At 42.0% G+C, this 24,426-nt stretch overlaps 1 protein-coding gene across 7 annotated transcripts in view; it reads right to left on the bottom strand.

Annotated features, from left to right (window-relative positions):
* Nucleotides 1-24,426, bottom strand: part of AGBL5 (AGBL carboxypeptidase 5) — a 482,741-nt gene that overhangs the window by 385,561 nt on the left and 72,754 nt on the right. For all 7 annotated transcript variants that reach the window (XM_078650056.1, XM_078650058.1, XM_078650055.1 and 4 more), the window contains exons 3-4: nucleotides 21,649-21,938; nucleotides 15,580-15,751 (exon numbers count right to left, since the gene is read on the bottom strand). In XM_078650056.1, the coding sequence (XP_078506182.1) occupies nucleotides 15,580-15,751; nucleotides 21,649-21,869 (393 nt within the window). In that variant the 5' untranslated portion in view covers nucleotides 21,870-21,938. The remainder of the gene's footprint in view (nucleotides 1-15,579; nucleotides 15,752-21,648; nucleotides 21,939-24,426) is intronic.

The following is a 24,426-nucleotide window of genomic DNA, read 5'->3' as shown; positions in this document are numbered from 1 at the left end:
CTATTACTGAACATCCATATAATACTACTCTAGAGTGCTAGCCCAATTAACTCAGCACCCCGTCATGACTGTCAACCAATCCAATAGATCAAACACACTGCCAATAATCATTTATGCAAACTCACAACCCTATACACACAATACTTCTCTTCATAGCACTAACCCTCATGTGTCCCATAGTCCAATTAGTAACATACTCTGTGGAAATGGGGCACTCTCTACCCTCACAAACAAGTGTTCCAGCCCAGAATGCATCCTGCCTTGCAAGATAATAGAGAGGATGTAAGTCATAGGATAACACTTTGTGCAAGTATGCTCTTTTTGTGCAATTCTCACCAGGGCATCTCCGCCCTGCAAACCGGTCACCAGAAACTTCTAAACTCAGACACAGCAGCACTTCAGGAAGTAGCAGAAGTACACAAGGGTTCTCCAACTTCCTCATCTCCCTTTTATGTCAGCACTTCACATTTTTGGCTTGGGTATTAGAACACACCCAAGAGTATGATGCATCTCCTGTAGTCTTTGCCAGTTGAGATGCTCTCTCATTTTTCAAAGGGTTTCATGAATTAATCAAAGATCCACAAAGTTTTCTGCAACACGCCATTGGGTGACACTCCAACAAAAGCCTGAGAGCACTGCTTCTGTTATCCTTCACGTTTAAGGAAAGCCAGTCAAGCCAGGAAGTCAAGGGAGAGCCCCTGGTTGCCCGATAGACTTCCCTCGTTGGGTCCCTGTAAGTCAAACAACACCATGACCATACACTAGGCAGAATGTTGGTGCTACTGGCACACCAACTATGGTCATGTAGCTAGGTCTCCATCTTGCATAGCATCTAGAGCCAGACTCCTAAGTTCATCGATGGAAGGCTATTTTAACGACTCCTACTTTGCAACCTGTGTAGAATGTTGGCTCTGCATATTAACCTTTAACGTGGTAATTCTAATAGAGATGGAAAATCCAGGACCTGCCATCATTATGACCAGTTTCAGGCGATTGTTGCCATACTTGCTTCAGATGTCCTGAGATTCTGGACTACTTTGTAGATCTTAGGAATAGGAGGAAAGACCATAGAAATGTCTTTGGCTAAGAAATCAAAGTGAGGTTCTCTACACACTTTAGAGCTTGAAATACCGATGCAAAGCTTGTACATTTGGATATGAAGAATGCATCCATTTCTGGCAATCCATTCACTGAAGACAGTCTCTACATTTAGGACTGACTGATGCTCTTCATACAAAAACCTGCTAAAAGCATCAACACTTTTCCCAAAGTAAATTGCTTTTAACAACATGTTATATAGTCATCGTCAAGTAGTAGACTGAATGACGGGGCCGAACAACCTTCAAGCCCTATGCAACTATGTCACAGTATTAGGTCCCCGCTCGGGATCATTGGTATGCCAAGTCCATCGGCAATGAATGATGTGATGTATGTAATAATTAAAAATGTTATATAGAATTAAATGCTACAGTGCATAACCGGCTCTGAACAGAGGTCTCTTTCTCATCCCTCGGTTTCCTAGTGCATGGGACAGTATTGTGCCAGTACGACCAGCACAGGGTTTCCCTAGATCAGTGAGAGGAAGGCTTTCTTGGACGATTTAGGTAAAGCATGAGTGGGTATCATCTCTGGCCCTCAAAAGAGACAGACTGAGTGGTCTTCATGGTCAGAAACTAATCACTATGAAAGAGTATCCCTCAGAAGAAACAAACATTGGTAATGGCAACAGACCTAGCTTATAACAAAGTGTCTATTAAGTCACAGATGAGACTAGACACACAATAGGTTATTCCACATGCACTCTGTAACTCATACTTACACTTAGACATCCATTTATCCAGCCACTAATTCTTGAATTCACCTACTTACACATCCACAATCAAACTGACACAAACTCAACAAGCATATGCATGCAAGATAAATTTGAAGTAACAAAAGTAAAACAAGTGAGCCAGTAAGCCTACAAAAGAAGTACTCAGTAGGACTAGGACTAGGAAAGAAAGAAACGGAGCGTCCCACCATCCCATGCACTAAAGCACACTCATTTTCAGGTGCACATGTGATTTAGCAATATGCCCTCACTCATAGGGAAATTGAGCAAATGGTTGAAATGGGATAATTATTATTATTATTGTCAAAGCTATTAATTAACAAAATACTTGTCTATAGACTTTAACACAGTGGAACAACAATACAACCCCAAAGGTGGTCTAATAAGTATGATCAAAGTGCATATCTTCAACCCCAAGGTTTTTTTTTTTTTAGCGTAACCAACATCAAAGCCCTTGTATACAAAGTTAATCAGTTAGATTCCAAGTAACAAAATATAGATGTACAAACTTTAACACAGTGTAATAACAATCTGTCCTTAAATGGCTATTGGATTTATAAATGTATTTAGTCAGGCCTACTACCTTTATTAGGTCTCGCCTGTCAATGCGCATGCGCACTGAGCAGAGCGAGACTATAGGGGCTTAAACAGAGCTTACCTAGACTGGCGATTTGATGCAGTACATGTGTACTTTTAACTCAATGCGCAAGCGCAATTAGTTAAAATGCACGTGCACAGCATCAAATCGTCAGCTTGGTGCCGCCAGCAGCTCTTCCTGCTCCGCCCCCTGCTGCATCAAAGGCTTTGCGCTCTGCCTCAGCCCAGCCATTCTCCTCCCCTAATTACCCCCTGCTGCATCAAAGGCTTTTTCACGGCCGGCTGGCCGTGCTTTCAGTTTCACGGCCGGCCGGCCGGCCGGCCGTGTCTTCTTTTTTTTTTTCATTAATTGAATGCGCCCACAGCTGCAAAGGTCTGCGCCCTGCCCTCCGTCACTGGTAATCTTCCCATCTCTTGCCCACAACGAATGGATAACCAAAATGTATAAAACCGCCTCATGCGAGACCTATTGCATTTCCAATGCTTGTTATAATTTGTGATAATGTACAGATAAATCCTATGGCATCAGACATACCTTTTCCCAATCAAGTCTGTAATATTCATCACTGGTTTCTTACCATAGGCAAGTGAGAATTCTATTCTGCATGAACTCACAACCAAAACGCAAAATTCCAAATATATACAAACATAATATACAAAACAATATACAACCCCTCTGAAATGGGCCTAACCTGAATAATTGTACTGCAAATCTTAAAATCTTTAAAATGTTTGTCAGACGGGATAACCAACATCAAAACCCTTGCCTACTACAGTAGTCTGTGAAATTTGAAGCAAGAAACTATATGTCTATAGGTTTTAGCACAGTATACAGACAATCCTCCCTTAAAGGTCTATTGGCTTGAACATAGGATTTTCACAGTAAATAAGACAGGCTTACTGCATTTGTCATAATACTAAGATTAGGCCTCTCACAAAACTTTTTACGAGGAACTAATCAGGCCTACAGACTTTATTGGCTAGTTATTATAGCCAGCTCAGATCTGCTGTATTCCTTGTAAGCTTTCTCACAAGGGAACTATAGGTATGCCTTCATAAAATTACAAACCTGTACAAACTTAGTTGGCAAAACAATATACAACCCTTGCTAAAACGACAAAAAACGATTCTCAAAGTGCAAATCTTCTACCTAAAAGGTTTGTCATAGGGGTAACCAACGCCAAAACCCATGCATACTATGGTAATTTGTAAAATCCTATGTAACAAAATACCTCTCATAAGGTTTAATAATACACCCTTACATGTCTATTTGAGTCATATGCTTTTCCCAAAAAATAGATCATGCCTACTATCATTATGGTAACTTTTCATAAAAAAACAGTTCAAGGTTATTGCCTTGATCATTTGCTTGCACCCATGACCAATTCACACCTACTATACTGAGCATATGTTTTCCCACAAGCCTAAAAGTGCAATATTAGCAAGTACTCTTTTCAGCACAAGTCCAGAGCATCTGCCAACCCAAAACCTGTACTCAAAAGAAATCAACATGCAGGCGGCACAAGTTTTCTTTTCTCAGTAGCACTTCTTAAAGTTCTTTTCTGTTGATCATACAGTGTCAGACAGCAGCTGCACTGTCAAGACAGCCTTGAAAAGAATACTTTCTCCCCTTAAAAAAGGTTTCATTTTTACCTTTGTCCCTATCCAAAATGTATCTACTGGGAAAAGAAACAGATTAAAATAGCTTAAGCATGGTTTTACTTTCCAAGTGTTATAAAGGCATGCCTTACCTTCTTAGGTAAACTAAGCAACAAAAGTAAGAACGTTGCGTTGATAAGCTTGGTGGGCTACTGCAAACTGCTTGAATATTATGTGGGTATGAGACACTTGTGTGTCCAAGAAGGTGTCTTGTAAATCTATTTATTTCTTGAGCGTTTATGCCATCATGCCTTTTGATACAGTGGACTTTTATCCCTCAAAAGTTGTAGAGAGTCCAAGCTGCAGTTGCAATCCAAGGTAGAAAGTGATTCTTAGATGATGGTCTTCAACATCCATGTGCATATGCACTTTGTTGTGCTTTTTTTACATTTTTACTTAAAAGAAATCTTACACGCTCAACCGCTGGGATGATCAAAGGGAACCACTATGATTTACGTTGCAGGAGCTGGGAAAAGGTGGGGGCTGCTACTGAAAGAGAGCGGTTTTGTCTTGCCCTGATAGAGAAGTTGGGGAATCTCTGCCTTTGCTGACACAATTGTGGTTGTGGCTGGATGACCATTTAGTTATTGGACTCTACTGGAAGTCTTGTCTTATTAATAGTGCCTGCTGATAAAATCTCTCACCAGAAGCATCTTTTTCTCAAGGCTTACCAACCTTTGGAATTCCTCATTTGCGTAACCCACAAAAAGAGCATTGCCAAGGAAAGGAAGGTGCCACTTTTACTGAGCTTCTAGTTTGAGAGAGGTTGGCCAAGTGTAATCACAACATGAAAAGTCCAAGGGAAACCCCAGGTAGCCATGTCTACAACATTGTTCGACACACTATTAACTGAACTGGAGACCAATTCCTTCTCATAAAACGTTAAACGTTATTTGCATTTTAACATGCGACACCCACTGACAAATTTCTCCAAATGTATTGCAAAAGAATTTATTGCAACTGCCAAAGAGGTCACATGGGGAATCTCGACAAAACAATGGTATGGAAACACGGACCTTTTTTTCCCCCTATAAGATAATTCTCTTGCAGTTTAAGGGACAGGATAAAGATGATCATGGGGACCTTTACATTGCTGCAGAGACAGTAAATGATTAATCTAGATAATGATCTTGCAGAAAATATCCTCAGCAGTGACACACTGCAGCATATGCTGTCAACACCTCAGTGCGACTGCTGCACTACAAAATATAGTAATAGCACACATTTCCACAACATCCCTCAAGACAACAGATGGTACTGATGGAAATCACCAAAATTTAAGTGCAGGACCTACACAGCAGGTTGGTTTGCAGAACAACGAGCAAGCCTGTGGACCTCGACAAATTGTGCAATGTGAAATAATAAAGACACTCTATACTGAAAGGGAGCAACGACTCACTGGATCAGGGTTCTACAAGATTCACTGCAAAGCAGAGCCTTGTCCCAGTGGTAGCTTTATGCCTGGAGATGCACAAAAAGCAGTTCAGACTAAAGTGTGCTGCAGACTAACTAGGCATTCTCAGTGGAAGTTCAGGAAATGCAGGTTGAAGAGGGATTCACTTAAAGTGTTCTTTCCAATGGCCCGTGTCGTGGCAAGGAAGAACCCTTTCAACATATTAACAGAAGCTTTCTTGACAGGAACTACTAATACAATGATGAAGCACCTGCAAAGGGGCCAACTAGAGTTACATTATCTCTATATTCATATGTTTTTGTGAGTCTGCCGTGTCGATGTATAGGTTCATCAGTCAATGAGTGAATGTTTATTCTTTACTTTTTGTCTGTACCTGCACATCAGTAATAGCCATCTTAAAATGACCAGTGGAAGAGAATGTTTATTGGTAGAAGTGGATGGCCCACTGATGTATGCTGCTTCACTCTAGAATGTGAAAGCCCTGACATGCAAGGATTGGCACAATCTCTATACACCTCTGATTAGTCAACTGAAAAAAGAAGGGACGGTGGTGGTGGTACATCTTGAGGTCTTCTGGCCAGAGTCTTGACTGGCTGCTCGCTTTCACTTTGCAGGACACTGGATGTACTGAGCAGAATAGAGGAGGTGAGAGCAGAGAGAGGAGCGGTTATGATGCTCCTCATTGAGCTCAGAGAAGTCACATCACACAGCAGACATCTGGAGGCCATTTCAGGCGCAAGAACTCTACAATAGATACTACCCGTGGTTTGTGGGAGGGGAGGGGGTGCAAGCGGCGGGGTGACTAGGCAGCTATACAAAAATCTGCAATTTAATAACCATTACATTTTTATTTATCAAGTTGCACAAGATGCATGCACATGCGTTGCAGAAGTGAATGATTAGTTCATGCGCTATAGGCTACCTTCCAAGCAGATACTGGCAATCAGCCTGTGATCATGAGTGTTAGGAGACCAGATTCCAAAACCCAAAAGCCTTTGCTGAAAACTCAGAAGCAGAAAAAACTACAATAGGTTGTCAGAAAGTGCTGATGAATAGACTCTCAAGGCCACATGGCTATCCCAAGATGTTGGCCTGTTGACCTGATGAGATTCACCTTTACAGCTGGGCATCCATCCCATATGATTCCTAGTATTGCAGTCACACACGAAGGCGGGTCAATTTAAACAGCCTCCACAGGACAGGCCCTGGCAGCCACTAATAGAAATTAGTGTACTAGATCAGCGGAATATGGCTGGCACAAACTATAGAGAGATAACAGAATAAGGTGGAATTAGTAGAGTAAGGACGGGCTGAGGTCCTGAAGTGTAAAATGCACCTCCAAGGAGGCACAGAACAACAGGAGTTGCTTTCCAATTCCTGATTTGCTAGAGAAAAGTAGATGTCCCCTTCCAATAGTCAACAAAGTAAAATAATTTCAGTTAACTTAAAATAGCTCCTTAAACATCTGGCAAGGTGGTTACATTAGGAAATCATGGAATTCTACTTGTAAGGCAATAATCAGGCCCAATTAGCCCACCAAAATCCCCAGTAGTAGCACCACCGGAGGGAACAACATCTCAAAAAAGGAGCTCTGCAACTATTGCCAGTATTTTGGAAATCTTTCCACCCTCCAGCCTCCTCCTTGCACCATCGATCAAGCTTAAAACTTTAGAAATCAAACGTTACAAGTAAGGTATCGGAGGGTACAGAAAAAAGGACAAGTCCAACATTGATACCCATGTTGAAAAAATGCAAAGGCACAAGTCACAGGAAGCGGTAAGAAACAAATTCTTGGCTAGGGTGAAAGGAAAGGCAGGACAGTCTACCTGTCATGATGAGGACACATTACCTGAAAAGCTCGAACATGTTCTTATCTCTATAAATGGGGTTCATTGCATGATTGTATCATCATTGGATGCAGAGAGAGAAGAGTATACAAGTACAGACGAGGATGATCACAGACCTGAGAAGTACGTGCCCATAATGTGTGACTTGACATCACCCAGGCCTAGATACAAAAGTGGCTTGAACTATAGAGACTATTTCTCTAATCCTAAATAGGTGGGCTGTATTCTAAAATGACCTGTTATGCAGTTCACTCCAAAGCCTTCATCCCTTCCTTAGCACACTCTACATATCTCTTTCTAATGTTCTCCTAACTTTCCAGGCAGCATGGCAGATGAGACAGGTCCTTTACTATTTAAGAAAGCTTTTATTTCTCCTTATTATGCTGAGCCTGCAATAGCGCATGCGCTGCATGCACTCTCGCTTTTAAGTCTATTGTTTACAATAAAGGGCTTGGATCCTATCCATTGCTTACCATTTGTTGGCTTCGATGTCACTCTTATTTGCTGCCTCCTAATTGGATAGTGCAGGCCAAGCGTCAGATTCCCTCTGTGGAGTATGGACCAAAAACAGAGTGCTTGATCTTAATTAGTGCCCATCCCCGCCTCACGCTGTGATTGAGGTACTAGGTCCACTCCCTCTCATCATCATTATGTCCCTAGCAGGCCGCTCCGGTCTTCTAACAAAAACCTACTCACAGTCCCCAGGTCTAAGAAGGCTAAATGGGGTGGTAGAGCTTTCTCTATGGTTGCGCCCAAACTGTGGAATGCCCTGCCGGAAGAGCTGTCTAGTCAGATGTCCCATTCGCTCTTCCGTAAAGCCTTAAAGACCTGGCTTTTCCTTTGATATGTCAGTATGAGCATGTCTCCTCTTTCGCTGCACTCAGATGCTCCGCAGTCAGTGCCTTGACGCCCTTGGGCTAAGTCTGCGCTCTACAAATTCAATATTCATTCATTCATTCATTCTCTCACTCCCCCTTGTGTGCGCTGCTTCTTTCACCTCCCACCCACCCTTCTGTGTTGCTGCACCCGCTTCCCCACACTCCTCCCCATCCTTGATGCTTGCCCATACCCTCATCCCTTCCCCAGTCCTTGCTTAACCATCACACACAAAAATGGCTACTGTCCATCACTTGAAGGATCCACGGAGAGAATTTAATTACATCCTGGTTGCATTTTAAAAGGGTTCACTGTAAAGATGAACTGCAACAGCCATTTTATGTGATAATTTAATTACATGCTTTACTTGCTTATGAAATGTACATCTACGTGTGCTATAAACCACGGATGGCATTCTAGTTTTGGCACCGGGTTTAGTCACAATTTTATTTTTTTATTGAAATAACATCGGATCATTTGCATTTTTAAGAAGAGTACAGCAAATGAGACTAACGATGTTTGCGTCATTTTTGGGAATAATTATTTCTTAGAAATGAATCATTTATCAGGAGTAGGGCGGGGAAAACGAGGGGAGGGTCCGCAGATAACCAAGTAACCCTGTTCCTGTTTGTTATTTAATAACTATGCATCAGTAAATCACACTATGGACAGCTATATGTTATACACATTTTATCAAAAATATCTTCCTGCCGACCAATTCCTCATTTAGTAGTAAGAAGAAGACGGTTTCTTTGGCTTAAAAGTTTCAAAAAGGTAGTTCATTAATGAAGGATGTTATAAGAGGAGAGGGTGTGGCGCTACGGCCAGAGCTGCCAACTTTAGAACTAGGTACGAATATCGGCGTTGGCTCAATATACAGTGACTCTGGGCAAATTACTTAATCTCCCGGTGCCTAAAAAAATAAAAAGATGAATGCTGCCTTGTGCAATTGATCTAGTGCTCATGCAAAGCGCTCCAATACCTTCATGTTACATAAAACTGCAGAAATAAGACTAGTCAGTATTTCACAGCTTTCCTTTCTTGCCCCTTGCAGCTAGCGTTTCACTGCCACACATTCATTAATTATAAGGCTTGTTGACAGCAGAAAGTCATACATTGTGAAACAGTAGGTTGCACAGACGTCTTAACATGACAAACAAGCATTGGCATAGCCAATAGGTCTTGCCTTTGGGACCTTATAAGTGTTTAGCCATGCAACAGTTGATGTTGTTGTACCATAACTGCGTAGCTAAATACTTACAAGGTCCCAGAAGCGAGACCTATTGGCTAAGCCAATGCTTGCTATTGAACCTGGGTAGCTCTAGATATATAAAAGGTTGTAGAGCCCTGCACTAAAGTGAACGATCGGAAATAAGGTAATGCAGGATAGCAAAACGGTGTACGTTCATGGGGCCATTTAGATTTGTATGAGGGTTATTATCAATCATTAATAAAGTGGCAGCAACCAAATGATGGTGAGGTAACAAGTAGGCATAAAAGAACAGAGAAGAGATGTGGCCTAACCACCGCTTTAGAACTGGGGAAACAGAGTGAAGTCTAGAGTCGGCGGATCATCTTGTGATTCTGGGCAAATCACTTCTTCACTTGCTTAAAAATTAAATCTGACCTTGTGCAATGTAATATTGGGATCGCATGCAAACGCTCCAATGGTCTTGGACCAAGTTTTCAATATATAACTGCAAAAATCAATACAGACTAAGGTTTGGTGCCTTTGCTGTAGGAGCCGTGTTGTCAGAGGTATGGGGAGAAGACGGTTTGAATTTTCGTACAGAGTCCTAATCCAACTTTATCACACCAATCCGAAGGAATTATTTTAAAGCCCAGACGCTTATGTCTAAACCAACTATCTTAAAAGCAAAGCACATATGCAACAAACACAGCAACTCAATTATCAATCAATTGTTGGAAGTGCTGTCGTCACGTTCCCCGCAGAGTGCTATGTAGTGCAATCCTATTTTTGACAGCAGATTATAAGATGTGCTAGTTCTGAAAGATACTCTTTCTGTTCTCAATGGAAAGAAACATCCCCATCTTCCTTTTATTGTTCACTATGTGTGCAGAGTTTTCCCTCTCCGACAGCCAGATGTTGAGAACTGAGGAGGCAAGGTCAGTACGGACTCATGCCCCAATGAATTTAATGCAGTTTAATTTGTATGGGTGAAGTACTTATCTGCATAGACACGATTCCTGTTGCCGGCATAACGATAACAGAGATCAAAATGCAAAGGTAAAATGGAAGGAAAATGGACGCTATGCATAAAAATTCTGCAGAGAACACTGTTCTAAGCACACTTTCTCATTTGGAATATTTGCATAACTTTTGGGTTAGTGCATGCTTCATGATACCTGGTTAAGAGCATTGACAAGGTTTTCCTTTCCTGTTTTACATTTCGGTTAATTGCAGGCAGGTTTTTATTAGGACGGTGCGGTTGCAACTCTGCAGGTTGTGCATGTGCGGCGGACCTGTCCGTTCCCCGGCTGTGAGGCACATCGCTGTTTCGTCAACCTGCTAACGAGCCTGGTGCGCGCGCGATCTCTGCATATAGGGCAGCTCGGGCATGCAGCGATTTGTTTATTCTTTTATTAAGAGCTCGTTGGTTCGGGCGCGCGTGCGAGCCGAGGTATGTTTTCAAGCAAGTGTGTGTGAATCCAGGCCACGCAGAGAGCCGCCCTTGGCTGGGACTTTTCTCATAGAGGCATCATCTCCCACACTAAGGAAAGTGGAAATAAAAAGTATTAACAGCGGGAATGAACTAGTTCACAGCTAGGAGCGCCGCTCCAATGTCTGGGAGAGTTTTGCGAAGAGCGGGGGCATTTTGACAATGGGGTTGTGAAACGGATGACAGTGATATATTAAGTATGTATCCGTGTAGCTAAATATCCGCATTCATTTGCTGGAGGTTAATCGTGTAACTACGATGATGCAAGAAACAGGTTGCCGCGCGGCTGCGAAAGTGATCGCGATCAAGAGCGGCGAGCGATGCGCGTAATGAGCATAACGAGGAAAGCCATATGGCGCCTCTGCTAGTAAGCGCCGCCCGCACATATGCACACAAGCTGTAGGCCGGCCATGGTAGCATTTTTTTAAGCCCTTACTAAAAGTCTCGCCATACTAGCGCATGTGCTGGGTCAGACGAGACCTAAAAAAAGACTTTGCGACAAAGATCAATGCATGAATTTGATGTTCAAATTGCAAAGAGAAATGAAGGTATTGGCATCGGTTGGGTGGGCTGCTTGATACGAACACCTTTGATCAAGGGGATGAAGACAACTTTCAGATTTATTTTATTTCTAGTTAATTTGCTTCTGAGCGTAAGAGAATACAGCAAACACATCTAAGAAGTAACCAACTACATAAGAAAAGTGCATCCTTTGGCTAGTTTTTGTGAAAACAAAGTTGGCGCTATCAGTACTTTGTGGCACTTGTGCAATTTCAGTAAAATGAACTAAATTAATAATTTAATTTGTTCATGGATTAAGCTGGCAGACTAAGGATGGTAATTCCCAATTTTTTTAGAGGTTCTTCTTATATTCTTAAAGGCTCATTTAATTTGTTTATATTTTATTCTTTACCTATAATAACATTTTGATATTTGATCCTACATGAATATTTTTTTTATGCTGTACACAAAAAGATTGTTTTGATAATGTGTGTAAATAAAACCTATGGGCTAGTATGGCCTCACGAGCAGAGAGAAGCTACTTTGATGCGACTTTCGAACCACCACCTCAAACAGCACTGGTTTGAAATACAGGAAGCGGTTTGGTACGGTACGTTTCCCAATGTACTAACTTGAATGTAAATTGAAAATACGGCGGACTTGCCTAGAAAAGGCAGTGTTTGAGGTCAATGCTTCTAAACTGAGGGATTCCAAAGCAGGAAGCATCACCCTTTGGTTGGCTTTCCTGTAACAGTCATTTGCCTACTTCTTATTCATGTCCCAGTTGTCAATCTGGTCTTTGTCCTTCCTATGGAGCATAGCCTCTATAATCTTTTGATTGGCTTACTTCTGTGCATCCAGTGCTCGCTTTTCAAAAACTTTTTTTTTTTTCTTGTCAAGCACTCTAGGAGAGTGTATATATAATCTGTTTTGCTGTCTGTATGCTTCTCCCCACTCCCTCCATATTGCTCTTGTCCAGTTCCCTCCTGTTACTTTCTCGCTTATGCATTTCTTCCCCATCCACTCTATCTTGCTCTTTCACCCGTCACTTCTTCTCCCCAACCTCTGTGTTGCTCCATCCCACTCCTCTGAGCCCTCCTTCTCTCTGGTCTGTTGCTTCTCCACCCACACTCCTCTCTCCCCATTGCTTCTCCTCCCAACCCTCAATGTTGCATCCTCCTCCCACATCCACCTCTCCCCCACATTGCTTCTCCTCCGCACCCAACTCCTTTCTAACCAGTTGCTTCTTTCCCCACCTAGGCCCTCCAAGTTGTTTCACCTCATCTCCCCAACCTCTGTGTTGCTCCATCCCACTCCTCTGAGCCCTCCTCCTCTCTTGTCTGTTGCTTCTCCACCCACACTCCTCTCTCCCCATTGCTTCTCCTCCCAACCCTCAATGTGGCATCCTCCACCCAACATCTCTCCCACATTGCTTCTCCTTCCCACCCACACCCAACTCCTTTCTAACCAGTTGCTTCTTTCCCCACCTAGGCCCTCTAAGTTGTTTCACCTCATCTCATCTTCGTTTTGCTCCTGCTCTTATTAAACAAAACAAAAAAAGTAAAATAAAACAAAAATGCTCGGGTCATTTTGTAGGGCATGCATCTACAAGATCACACAACAACCAAGTCACAGCTCCTTTTTGTAACTTTTTTTTTTGCCATGCTGCACAGCACTGGGGAGGCTGCTGCAGAGCAAGGCTCAAAACTATTGGCAAAGTCAACAGACCCCCCAACCCCCAAAAGGTGCAAGCTGTTTTTGCCAATGCTTGCTGTTTTTTATAATTGTTAAAGTTTTTTCAAATTTTTACCAATTTATAACCTTTATATATCTTACGACTGATTACTCATTTCTTCTGCATGATTTTTCTGATGGACCAGATGCCAGCAGTTGAAGCATGATAAAAAAATAAAAGTTGGATCCCAAAAAGTTAGAAGCAAAAGATAGCACTCTGATAAATTGGACGGTAAGTAGAGGGCTCAATGTCAAAATGCCGACTTTCAAAAGTCTAAACATAAAATGTTACAAAGAAATAGCAAATGTTCATGAACCCTCGGTCATGTAGGATATAGGATGCTATTTTTGCCATGTTTGTTTCTATAGAATATTAGAAACAGTGTAGTACTCCGCACTGGAATATGTTGTGTAAGTTTGGTAAACAGTCTGTAGTGTCCATCCGAGTTAGAGTTACGTACTGTGCTATTTCTATTCCCTCTAGCAGAAGAGATGTGTAGCACTAATTTACAACACAGTACATAAGAACAATACTGCAGATGGATAGTAACATTAAGAGTTCATGAGAGAATAATCTGAGCCTAATGGGTCATTAATGCATATCATACACACACATGCACTAATAATATGTATGTGTCTGTAAACTGGTTAACAGCATGTTAACAGTTGAGAAGCATCAAATATAGTCAAGCAATGAAGCTCATAAGCAAAGTGGTGTTGAGCACTAGACAAAAAATAAATAAGTGTAAACAGTTTGGTAAGGAACAGTTTGACAATAGCCTTTCATTGCATGAAGGAGGAACTTAAGGTCCTTTTGATCTCTGGATGAAAGGTGGCAGTTTTGAAATTGAGGAGCAGACAATTGAAATAATAAGAGCCTTCAAAAAGGACACAATTGCTTGGGTTTTGCTACGCGGTGGGAGTCACGTAAACATAGGGTGAGCAAAAAGATATGGCTTGTGATGAGGTGAGGGAGATAGCGAGTAGAGGAACGGTTTTTCAAGTCATAATGAGAAGTTTGCCTTCTGATCTGTGTTTGGTAGATAGTATGGCTGCCTTGTGACAGTGGAGAGGTTTATTTAACCAGCAGGGTTAGGTTGGGTAGTGTCTATGTAGTAAAAACGATTTTGCCAAGAGGAGGAAATGCACATTGTGGGAACTTACAAATGTAGGCAGGTAAAATAGTAGAGCTACTGAATCAAGTTGATTAGTGACTTGGGTGTCTGGATGGAAATGTGCTGGTAGACATTTCTCATTTTAAGTAGCTGGTGTATAATCTAAGAGGAGGTAGAGAGACATATTAAAACTCCTAGGTTCCCTACTGAAGAGGAAGGTAACAAGTTAAATATGGGCAAGGTGACAGCCGCAGGGCCAGGAAGTACATAATTTCTATTTCAATTAAGCATTAAAGACAGGGGAGCCACCCAGAATCAAACAGCGGTGAGGGAGTTAGAGATTTTAGTTTAGAGCAAAGTGAGAGCACAAGGGATGCTGTGGCAAAGGAAGGAGGTTGTACAAATGGAAGAAAGAAGGTGCTTGAACTAAGAGAAGAACCAGAAGACTAAATACAAGGGACCAGTAATATCTTGCCCACTATACCTCAAGTGGAACAGGTATGGTTGGGAGGTCAGAGGACAGGATGAGGACTGAGGAATGGTGGTAAGCGAGCTAAAATGAGGTGTGTGCAAGGGCTGTTTCTGTAGAAAGAAGCTGAAGAAAGACAAAATGCAGCAGCTCGAGGAGACTGAAAGAGAGTGAGTAATATGCGACTCCGCTGAAATATATGTGCATTAAGCAGGGGGATGAGGTCCACAGTTAGCTTCTTAGCAGTGGAAGAACATTCCTCATCTTGAAAGCACTTAGGGGTAGGTGGCAGAATGGAGGCAGTGGTTTAGTAGGAAGGAAAAGAAAGTGTGGTCTACAGGCTTTTGGCTTGAGAAGTTATAGTTTGAATGTGGGACGTGATGGGTTTCACCTGAAATTAGAAGCAGGGTTCAATGTCTGATGTAGTATACAAGTAGTCAAGTTGGTAAGAGGAGAGGGAAGCATAGAAAAAGGTGTCAAGTCTCTTTCCCACAGTAAAGATTTTATAGAAAAAAGGTGGCAAAGTTACTGGTCAGGAGGCTTCAAAGTGTTGCTGTGGGTATTGTTGTACTAAAATACATCTAAAAAAAAAAAAAAAAACTTCAGAATGTCTCAAATGGCCGAATACAGAGCATAACAGGAAGCTGTATGGTTTCTAACAATTCAACAGTCATTTACTGAAATTTCAGGCTTACGGACAACACATGTATGCTTCATTAGAATGTCCTACCTCTCGAAAAACACAGTTAGACAGCAGGAAATGTCATGGCGAGGCTACAACTACTAAAATATTATATAAGGTTTTAGGGAAATGCATGTTCCCAGAATGTGTAAAGGGAACACTGAAAAAAGTACCTCAAAAGCGGGCCTCTCTCGGATGCGTTCCCAACGTGGCTTCATGGGCAGGGTTCGAACAAAAGGGACCATGCCTTGGGCGTAAAGCTTGCTCTGCTTATTCATGTTCATGATGTGGATCTTGATCACCTTTCCTGGAGTGCCTCCTCGTACACTGAAATAAAACCAGGACCTACAAATGGAAACATGAAACCACATGAGAATGATTTCTGCCCGGATCTCATGTTATGGATAAGAATCCTTTATATTCTGAATCAGGTTACTTAAGTTGAGCTAGATAAAGGGGGCTTCGCCAGTAGGGCCCTTTAGATGTCTGAAGAGGTACGAAACAAGAGGGGCATAGACCGGAGTGATCTCAAAGTGTCTCAGGCACACTTTTGCTGAGGGTGCTAAAAGGAACAATTAAAATTGCAAGGTTAATGTTTGTCAAGTAGCTGGCATAGCTGGTTTGGTTTCAGTGCAGTCCTGAGATATTTATATCGCTGTACTGAATGGTTTATTCCAGCTCATGCTTCCCCCAGTTTCTCTCCCCCTCCCCCCAAAGAAATACTCAGGATTTAGTGCAGGACAGTCTGCAGCAGGGATATTTCGTTATAATATCTGTCAAAATCACAGCACCTCACAAAAGGATATCTGCTTAACAAACAGAAAGTGGATTTAATTATCCAGCTGAAATAAAGTATAATTGTATTCCAACCTTTTAATTTAGATGTAAAGATGAAAATAAACTAACTTTTATAGAGGTGGTCACAGTACATTACCTATATCATCATCATCATCTTTATTTCGGCAACATGTGCCATAAAAGTACAAATGACATTAAATCTAAAACAGTAAATGTTAAGATATATACAACCATTAAAACATATAAGATCAATGTACAGGTATAAGGACCAGCCATTCAGCATACTAGAAATATCTACATCACGGTTTATCATTTTAACAGTTTATCATAAGTCCCCATCAAGAAGATGTCTCCTCTTATGCTAGACTATCTCCAGATATTTAGCTAAGGCAAAGACTATATGCCCTGATAAATCGGTCTTAAGAACCCTATATGCTTGCAGACAGTGGGAGAAACCCAGGTTTTTACACAATGGGATGATCCATTTCCTCCGCGCCTGCACATAAGCATTACAGAAGAACAATATGTGCAAATCAGTTTCCTGTTCAGATTTACACCCTGGGCAATGAGACGGGGAAGATTCGGCCCATTTACTGGTATAGGCCCGTAATGGTAAACTACCACACCTCCATTGGAGATACAGTTTCCTAATTAATGTTGGGGATAGAACATCTAAAACAGTTTCAAACCTATAGCTGTCCTTAGTTATTAAAAATGATGACGTTAGGGTGCATGGGCCACTTCCTTGTAGGTGGATAGCAAATTTGCTTTCCTGGTACTGAGTGATGAGCTGGCTCCGTGTGACCCTAAGACATGATGAGAGCGGGTCAGACCATAGGGTAGGTAGCCCTAATTTCCCTAATTCTTTCTTAATATAATTTAGCCAGGGAATTTTCCCGATGTTTGGGAGGGTAAGAATTTCCTGCAGTTCTAGCCTATAATTCGCTAGCTCTGGTACAGACCAAATCCTACGCCAGAATAATAGGGGCCGTAGGCCCATATCTTCATCAAGCGGTCTCAAGGCCAGGTCCAGTCTGATGGGCAGCAGGGGGGTGCTAGGCGGAAGTGATATGAGCTGTCTGATAAATTTGTTCTCAGTTACTACCAGATCACGATTACACATGTGGCCCCAAAGTTCACTTCCGTACAAAACCGCGCCCCTGGCTTGTGCTCTGTAGATCTCTAGAGGGGGACCCACCGACTTAAAAGAAGATTTGTTTTTAGAGACCAATTTGATGATTCCGCCTGCTATTTGGCCCAGCTTTAATTGTGATTTCTCCAGCTTGTGCGCCCATGACATTTTATCATTTAGGGTGATTCCTAGATACTCAAAGGTTCGAACCCTCTCTAGCATGTTAGGTCCAATGTACGGATTAGGGCGGGTTCTGGATGGAGGGTTGAAGACCATATATTTGGTCTTCAAAGCATTGATCTCAAGGCCATGATCTTTACAAAATGCCTCGAAACCATTGAGAACTCGCTGAATCCCCATTGGGGACTTGGAGAGCAGCAGAGTATCATCCGCGAACATAATCGCCGGGACCCTGCTGCCTCCAAGTTTAGGTGTGTCAGTATTCTCAACCCCATTCAGGTGCGCTATTACCCCGTTGACATAAAGGCAGAACAGGGTAATGTCCCCTCCCTACCGCATCTGACCTGGGCATAGTTATCAGTGTGTAGTCTGATAATCATAGTTAAGAGATGTTGTGGCACCCCCAAACCAGAGAGCATGGACCAAAGTTTCCTACGAGGCACCAGGTCGAAAGCCGCTCTTAGGTCAACGAATACAGTATAGAGGCTGCCACCCTCCAACTGTACCGTTTTCCAAAATATAATGACAAGTCGAAAGACTTGGTCTATAATGGACACTTTGTTCCTGAAACCCGCTTGGTATGGGCTCAGGACTGAGTGGTCTTGCATCCATTCTAATAGACGGTCCAAAATTAACCTGGCAAAAATCTTTTGGGGGACGTCTATTAAACTGATGGGCCTATAGTTGGCTGGGAGCAGAGAAGAACCCCTCTTGAAGATGGGGAGAATCTCTGCCCCCAGCCAAGTAATAGGCACCGGCATTCCCTCTAGAATTGCATTAAATAAAACCTGTAGGTATGGAGCCCAGATCATGGGTTCGTTTTTAAATAAGTCACCAGGGAGTTTGTCCAGCCCAGGGGCTTTTTCGGAGGCAAGTCTAGCAATAGCTGCCCCTACTTCTGCCAAGGTGAATTTGTCTGTATCCAGAAGTGGCGTAGGGGTCAAGCCCTCCATCGGATCATCTTGGACCCGAGTGAAATCTATATTAGCCTCAGTGTACAGGGATCTAAAATGATCCTCCCACACACTGGGTGCGATATTGGCCTCTACTGCCGGGGTGGGATCGGCCGAGACGTTTTTGACAATCTGCCAGAATTTCCTGGCATCTCGAAACTTAAGAGCATCTGTCATATCTGCCCAGTTGCCATAATCCCATTCGGCCTTGGCATTCGAAATGAGATGTTTGTACTCCTTCCTCTTGGTTCTAACCAAGGAAGTATTGTACTGTTGCTTCATAGCCACTAGTAGGTCAGCTTTAGCCTTTCTACAGGCGGCATTATACCATGGGACACGCGCCCCCTTGCCTTTTCCTTTGCGTTGCCTGTGCTCAGGATTCAGTACATCAGCTAGGGTGCTGCAAAACTCTAGGTGGAGTACACCGAGTTCTCTATAGGTCTCCTCAGACGAGACAGGATGGTGTATAAGGTTGTCAACTTTTTGCAAGACCAGAGCAGCTTTTGCATACAGCCTCTGAATATCCTTAGGATTTCCTACAATTTTGAGCCAGCGAACTCTACGCCGGTTAGTAGATAAAATCGTTCTCGGATTCGTACGATCATCACCACCCTGTATGTGGAAAGTGACACCCGGGACCAACATTTTTAAAATCAGCGCATTATGGTCGCTGTCAGCTCGAGGGATTACATGGAAATCCACAATTCTGGCCCATTCTGACATTTCCACAAGTATGTAGTCCAATCGAGAATTATGCCCCCAATTTATTAAAAGTTGGTTTGGGTGGGATATCACCACTTACCCGACCATTACAGGCCCTTAGAGAATTTGCTAGGGTCAGGCAGGTAATTTGCATTGCTAATGGCGACCAAGACTTCACTGGTGGGCCAGCCAGTTTCAGAATTCCACATTGTTCATCTTCCTCATTGGTTGTACCTTCTAGGAATAATGCTAGGGGCTCAAATTGGCAGTTGAAATCTCCCCCAACCACATACGGGATGCCCTGGGGGAAAGTGCTCAAGAACAGCACTAGTTCCTCAATAGTACTAGAAACTTTTGTTATACCCACTGGTCTTGAATAGACATTTATCAGTGCCAATTTTATTACGTCAGACCATTCCAAGAGTACGCATTGAATATCTAGGGAATTGGTTGGTAGAACCCTCGCTTTACAGCCCAGGTGGGAAGCCACCCAAATGAGTAGTCCACCAGATAGTTACCTATATAGTTTCATGGACTACATTAAACGTACTCTATTCCTGGTGATACTGATCAGTTACTTTTCTTAAATAATGTGCGGTTTTCAAGTTTAGGTTTTTTAAATCTGCAAAGAGTGCACAATCAAGATTCCTAGCTAATATTCGTTCATGCTACGTCTCCTGGCAATAAAACATTGCATTCAGCACTATGTTCAAAACTCTCACTAAAGACTACTTGCGGTAGTAACAAAGCATTTGCAGACTGGATAGGGCAGTCCAGACCTCATAAAGAAATGCCTAACTCAAGAACAAAAGAATATAACAATGCTACAAGTCCCATGGTTAAATGACCCAGAGGAAAGGGGAGAGAACGGAAAAGGAAGGAATAAAATGGACAAGTGGCATGGAAAAAAGTTGTCGGGAGGGGGGAGTAATGGCACTCAATCCTGTAATTACTAATCACTTGAAGATGATTACAATTACTCAAACACACTTAGTAATCTACCAAAGTTACTACTTACATCCACTCGGTTTTTTCACCTTTTGGATGTGGGCCTCCAAACAGTATGCTGTCACTGCTTGATATTTTTTTCTGGGAGATTATAATTGACACAAGACTGTCACACTAGCAGATATGACCAATCCATGCCAACCATTAATGAACTGAAGATTTGTCAGGTTTTTGCAACACATCACTGATCTTGCGGGAACAGCTAAGAGCAACTTTATCGATGGGAGGTCTTCTTTCAGAATGTACATCAGCCCTATTAGCAAATATGTCCAAGCAAGCACATATAGGGCTGAAGCCTTTGTTGGTTTCAAAAATCTGGTTCTTCTCAGACACCACAGTAAATCTAAGTGCCTTTAGCCATCATATGTAACAGTCATTTCCTTCACCGTGCCAACTATTTTTGACTCCATTAAACCTGCTTTGAAAAATGTGTCTGGTGCCCAAGGGGAGTTGTGAAATATAAGTACCAACATGGAAAAGACCGATTTTAAAAAATGCAGCCCGGTATTCGCTTTAGTTTTTTTTTTAGCACAGTGGGATCCAACAAAGACATTAATTTATAAACATATTAAGTTTTAGACTAGGGACAATCAAAAGTCTTTAAAGGATAGATGCCCATAGGCATATAACGGGGGGTGTTTATGAAGTAAAATGTTTGCTGGGTTAGACCTAACTTTGCTACAGCACTTTTGAGTTTTTTCCAATATGCTTAGAAGTCCAGGAAACTCTTCTTTATTTTATTGCTATTTGCAGATTTTTGCAACATGTATTCCACAAAAGTGATATAATATATATATATCTCGCTTGACAAATGTGACAGTTTATCAAACTCGATTTCTCAATTGGTAAATTGGATTCCGACCTAGGGAAAATGGATTTTATAAGAACGCAGGTAAAATCGCGGATTGGTTGAAACAGAATTCAAAGGTGTTTCTGACATGAACTCCAGGTTAGCATGTAACACTGCTGTGAAACGCATGGCTACAATCAATCTGTTTTCTACAAGTTATTTTCCTTCACTCAGAGTATCACGGCAAACACTTCCTTAAAATTGTTATGAAAAGGCGAACTAGACCCATTAACAAGCAGTCATTCATAGCTATCATTTCTTCGCTATGGAGCCTGCTATAAGAAAGCAGAACAATGCGTTTGTTGTACAGGGGTTGGCAGACTTAGCAGTGATGTTTTTAAAGGAATGTTTCCTAAACATGCAACCCTGAAGAGGAAAGAAAAATATCAAGACCAAAGCTGTATAGCATCGGGAAAAGAAAGCTAAAAACTCAAGCTATCATATTGATGCACTCAATAAGTATACACAGAGTGATTCATGAATCAGTCACTCACAGGAGCCGGGGAGAAGGAATACAGGATCCAAAGCATAATGCAATGTAAAGGGAACAGAAAAACATATGGATAGAAGCAAAGCATGCGTAAGGGCTGGATTTTTTAATTGACTGGTAGAATTTTACCGGTTTCCATTTTCATACTCTGTATCGGCACAGTCTGGTTTGGTCCACACACTGAACTCATAATCAGCAGGCGGCAGAGAGCTCCCGAAGACAGCAGACCCACTGCTGCCACTTCCAGTCGCGTCCCCATCGCCTTCTTGTTGTTCTACCTTCTCAACACGGGCAAGGTTCCCAGAGTCAAACCTGGAGCTGAACAAGAAGTTGCCGCAACGGATCTCCATGTTCAGTCACGCACAGTGAGGGGTTTCATTCCCGTACTGGCAGCAATGCTGCTAGGAGTTCCCAAGGGCCTGTGGAAGGGAAAAAACAAAGAATACAATTCAAACATAGATTTTTTAAACAAAACCATGTCCTACATACAATTGCAACCAAGAAAAACACTGCAATCAAGAGTACATGTGATAGAGGCACAAGAGATCCAACAGTGACTCCAATCCCAAGGGTGTCTACAACAATTTCCACAATGTCGCTAGTGCCCTAGCAAAAGCAATCTGTGTCATTCGGCCGGATCTCATGACGGAGTCATGACATTAATCAAGCAGTCAATGGATAATTTACATAATCCACGATAAGGGAATAATATTGGGGACCTTCAGCTGTGCATGAGCACTTCCATGCATGGTGTGTCCATCACATTAGAGGATTGTTGTCCTTTCACAGTATCGCTGCCTCATTGTGTGCAGCAAGTATAAATCACACGCTCACGTTCTCATGCTGTAATACAAGGCGGACTTGCTACATCTACCTTAGTGCTCGGGTGTACCTTGAAGTATCTACTGTTGGGTTATATTGCTGACATTTTCCGTGTGTGTTTTGCTCGTGGTGTAAAACTGACATTTAAGCATTACTATAACTGTAATTCGGCCAAAGTAATGTATTAACACTTCATAGTATATCGTTATTTTTACTTCTACTCTTGGTGTTACCTCCACTTTTTATTGTAGTTTCACATTACTTCATATTCACAGTCTTTTACCTCACATTACAGCATTTAAACACTGCATGCTTTTGTCATCGCCATTTAGTATTATGAAAGATCAAGCACAACCTTTCCTTCTCAATTAATTTACCAGTTGATGTTAGACATTTACATCTTGTGTATTTTTGACATATTTTCTACTCTAAGGCCTGATAACATAAAACGAAAGTAAAAATATTTCCTGACTGCCTACATTCCTATGAAGGTGCCAAACAATCAGGTTCACTGTAGGGGAGCGATACCAAACCAAAGGTGGTAAAATGGGTACATAATATGGACTGGTGTACACAGGTGGAGAAAATTACCAGTCATGAGGATGCCCAAAGAAGTTTGAAAAAATCTGGGGTCCAAGGAGGGAGGTCTGTGAGCTAATTATGAATATGGTTACTAACTCACGCTGTAACAACCCCAAAGGGGGCGTGGAACATGCAAAGGAGATTTGTAGAACATTTGGTGATGTGATGGACCTGAAACACACCCACAGGGGTCAACGGTCTGCGTTCTATTTATGTAAATTGTTGTATCTCAAAATGACAAACTGGTTAAAATGGTACCCTGGTTTGCTTAATACCCTTATCTGAAATAAGAGTATTAATGCAAAATAAACACAATGTATTTAAAACCAAAAAAAAGGTTCAGATGCCCATCTGCACAAGCTTTTTATCCAGACATGCAAGTTTAGAAATTGAGGCAGAGTTTAGAGAACCCACTATTTTATCCAGCAGAGGATCCCTCTAGGAGTAGAGGTAGCATCCGTCCATTGGTCAAGTACAGAAGAAACAAGAACCAACTCTGCCTGGCTCTCGTAGAAAAATGTGCTGCTCTTCGGAATTGAAAGTGTTGCATAGGGAGTGTGGACATCTTCCCAGGCTCCACGTTAAAATATAGTTGGGTGAAAAGAATGGAAAAGTTATTGGAGGCATAAAGCAATGCTGGAAAGAGCAGATTTAGGGCTAATCAGATGGTGGAGGCTACAATGATTGTTCGGATACTTCCAGTATCTACCTTGTTTTATTTATACACTTTCAAGAAATGCATGAAATGCTCCACCGTTATGCAGTATGAACATCTGCTCTAAAACAAGGGAACCATAAATATAAACCAATAAAAAAAATAACTACAAACTATGCGACCCACATAAAAACAAATGACCATGATGAATAATAATGAAAACGGGGAGGTAGAATACCAGAGATGCAGACGAACAGCAGCATCCAGAGTGCATGCAAACAAACGTCAGGCACAAATTCGGGTTCTTTCTTCTTATTCATGAAATCTATCTGTTAAAACCCTGATCACTTCTGGGATGCAAACTGTGTACCTTCGAACTACGGCAAACGTGCAGAGTGGTGATGCACTGGTGATAAATGTGAAACTCCCACATTATGATATTCCAACAGAGCACATCTGGTTGTGGGCTATTTGCATACACAGTTTGCATCAGGTTTCACCTGCTGGAAACTGCGGGGGCAAACTCTGCCTCCGGTTCAACTTGCAGGCTGATTTGGGGGGTTTTTTTTTGCACCAAAAATGGAATTATTGGCCCATATAAAATCAGGGCACAAATGTACTATGATTACAGCAGTGTTCATTTTCACATGTCCTCTACCACCTTCTTAAACTACCGAACATCACATTTAAACAAGAAACAAGGATATGGCTTGCGCAATATAACCACCAATCATGTATACTGCCGGTGTCCGTTTGTACCAGATTTCATGGTATGGTTGTGATGCATAAAATAATTTCTCTCTAACCAAAGTGAGATATTCCTTTCCTTTACCATAAAAAGTAGACAT

This window comes from Lissotriton helveticus, chromosome 6 (assembly GCF_964261635.1).
Source record: "Lissotriton helveticus chromosome 6, aLisHel1.1, whole genome shotgun sequence".
Taxonomy (NCBI): Eukaryota; Metazoa; Chordata; class Amphibia; order Caudata; family Salamandridae; genus Lissotriton; species Lissotriton helveticus.
Note: the sequence above shows the minus strand (reverse complement) of the source record. Positions and strands in the feature narration are given on the sequence as shown.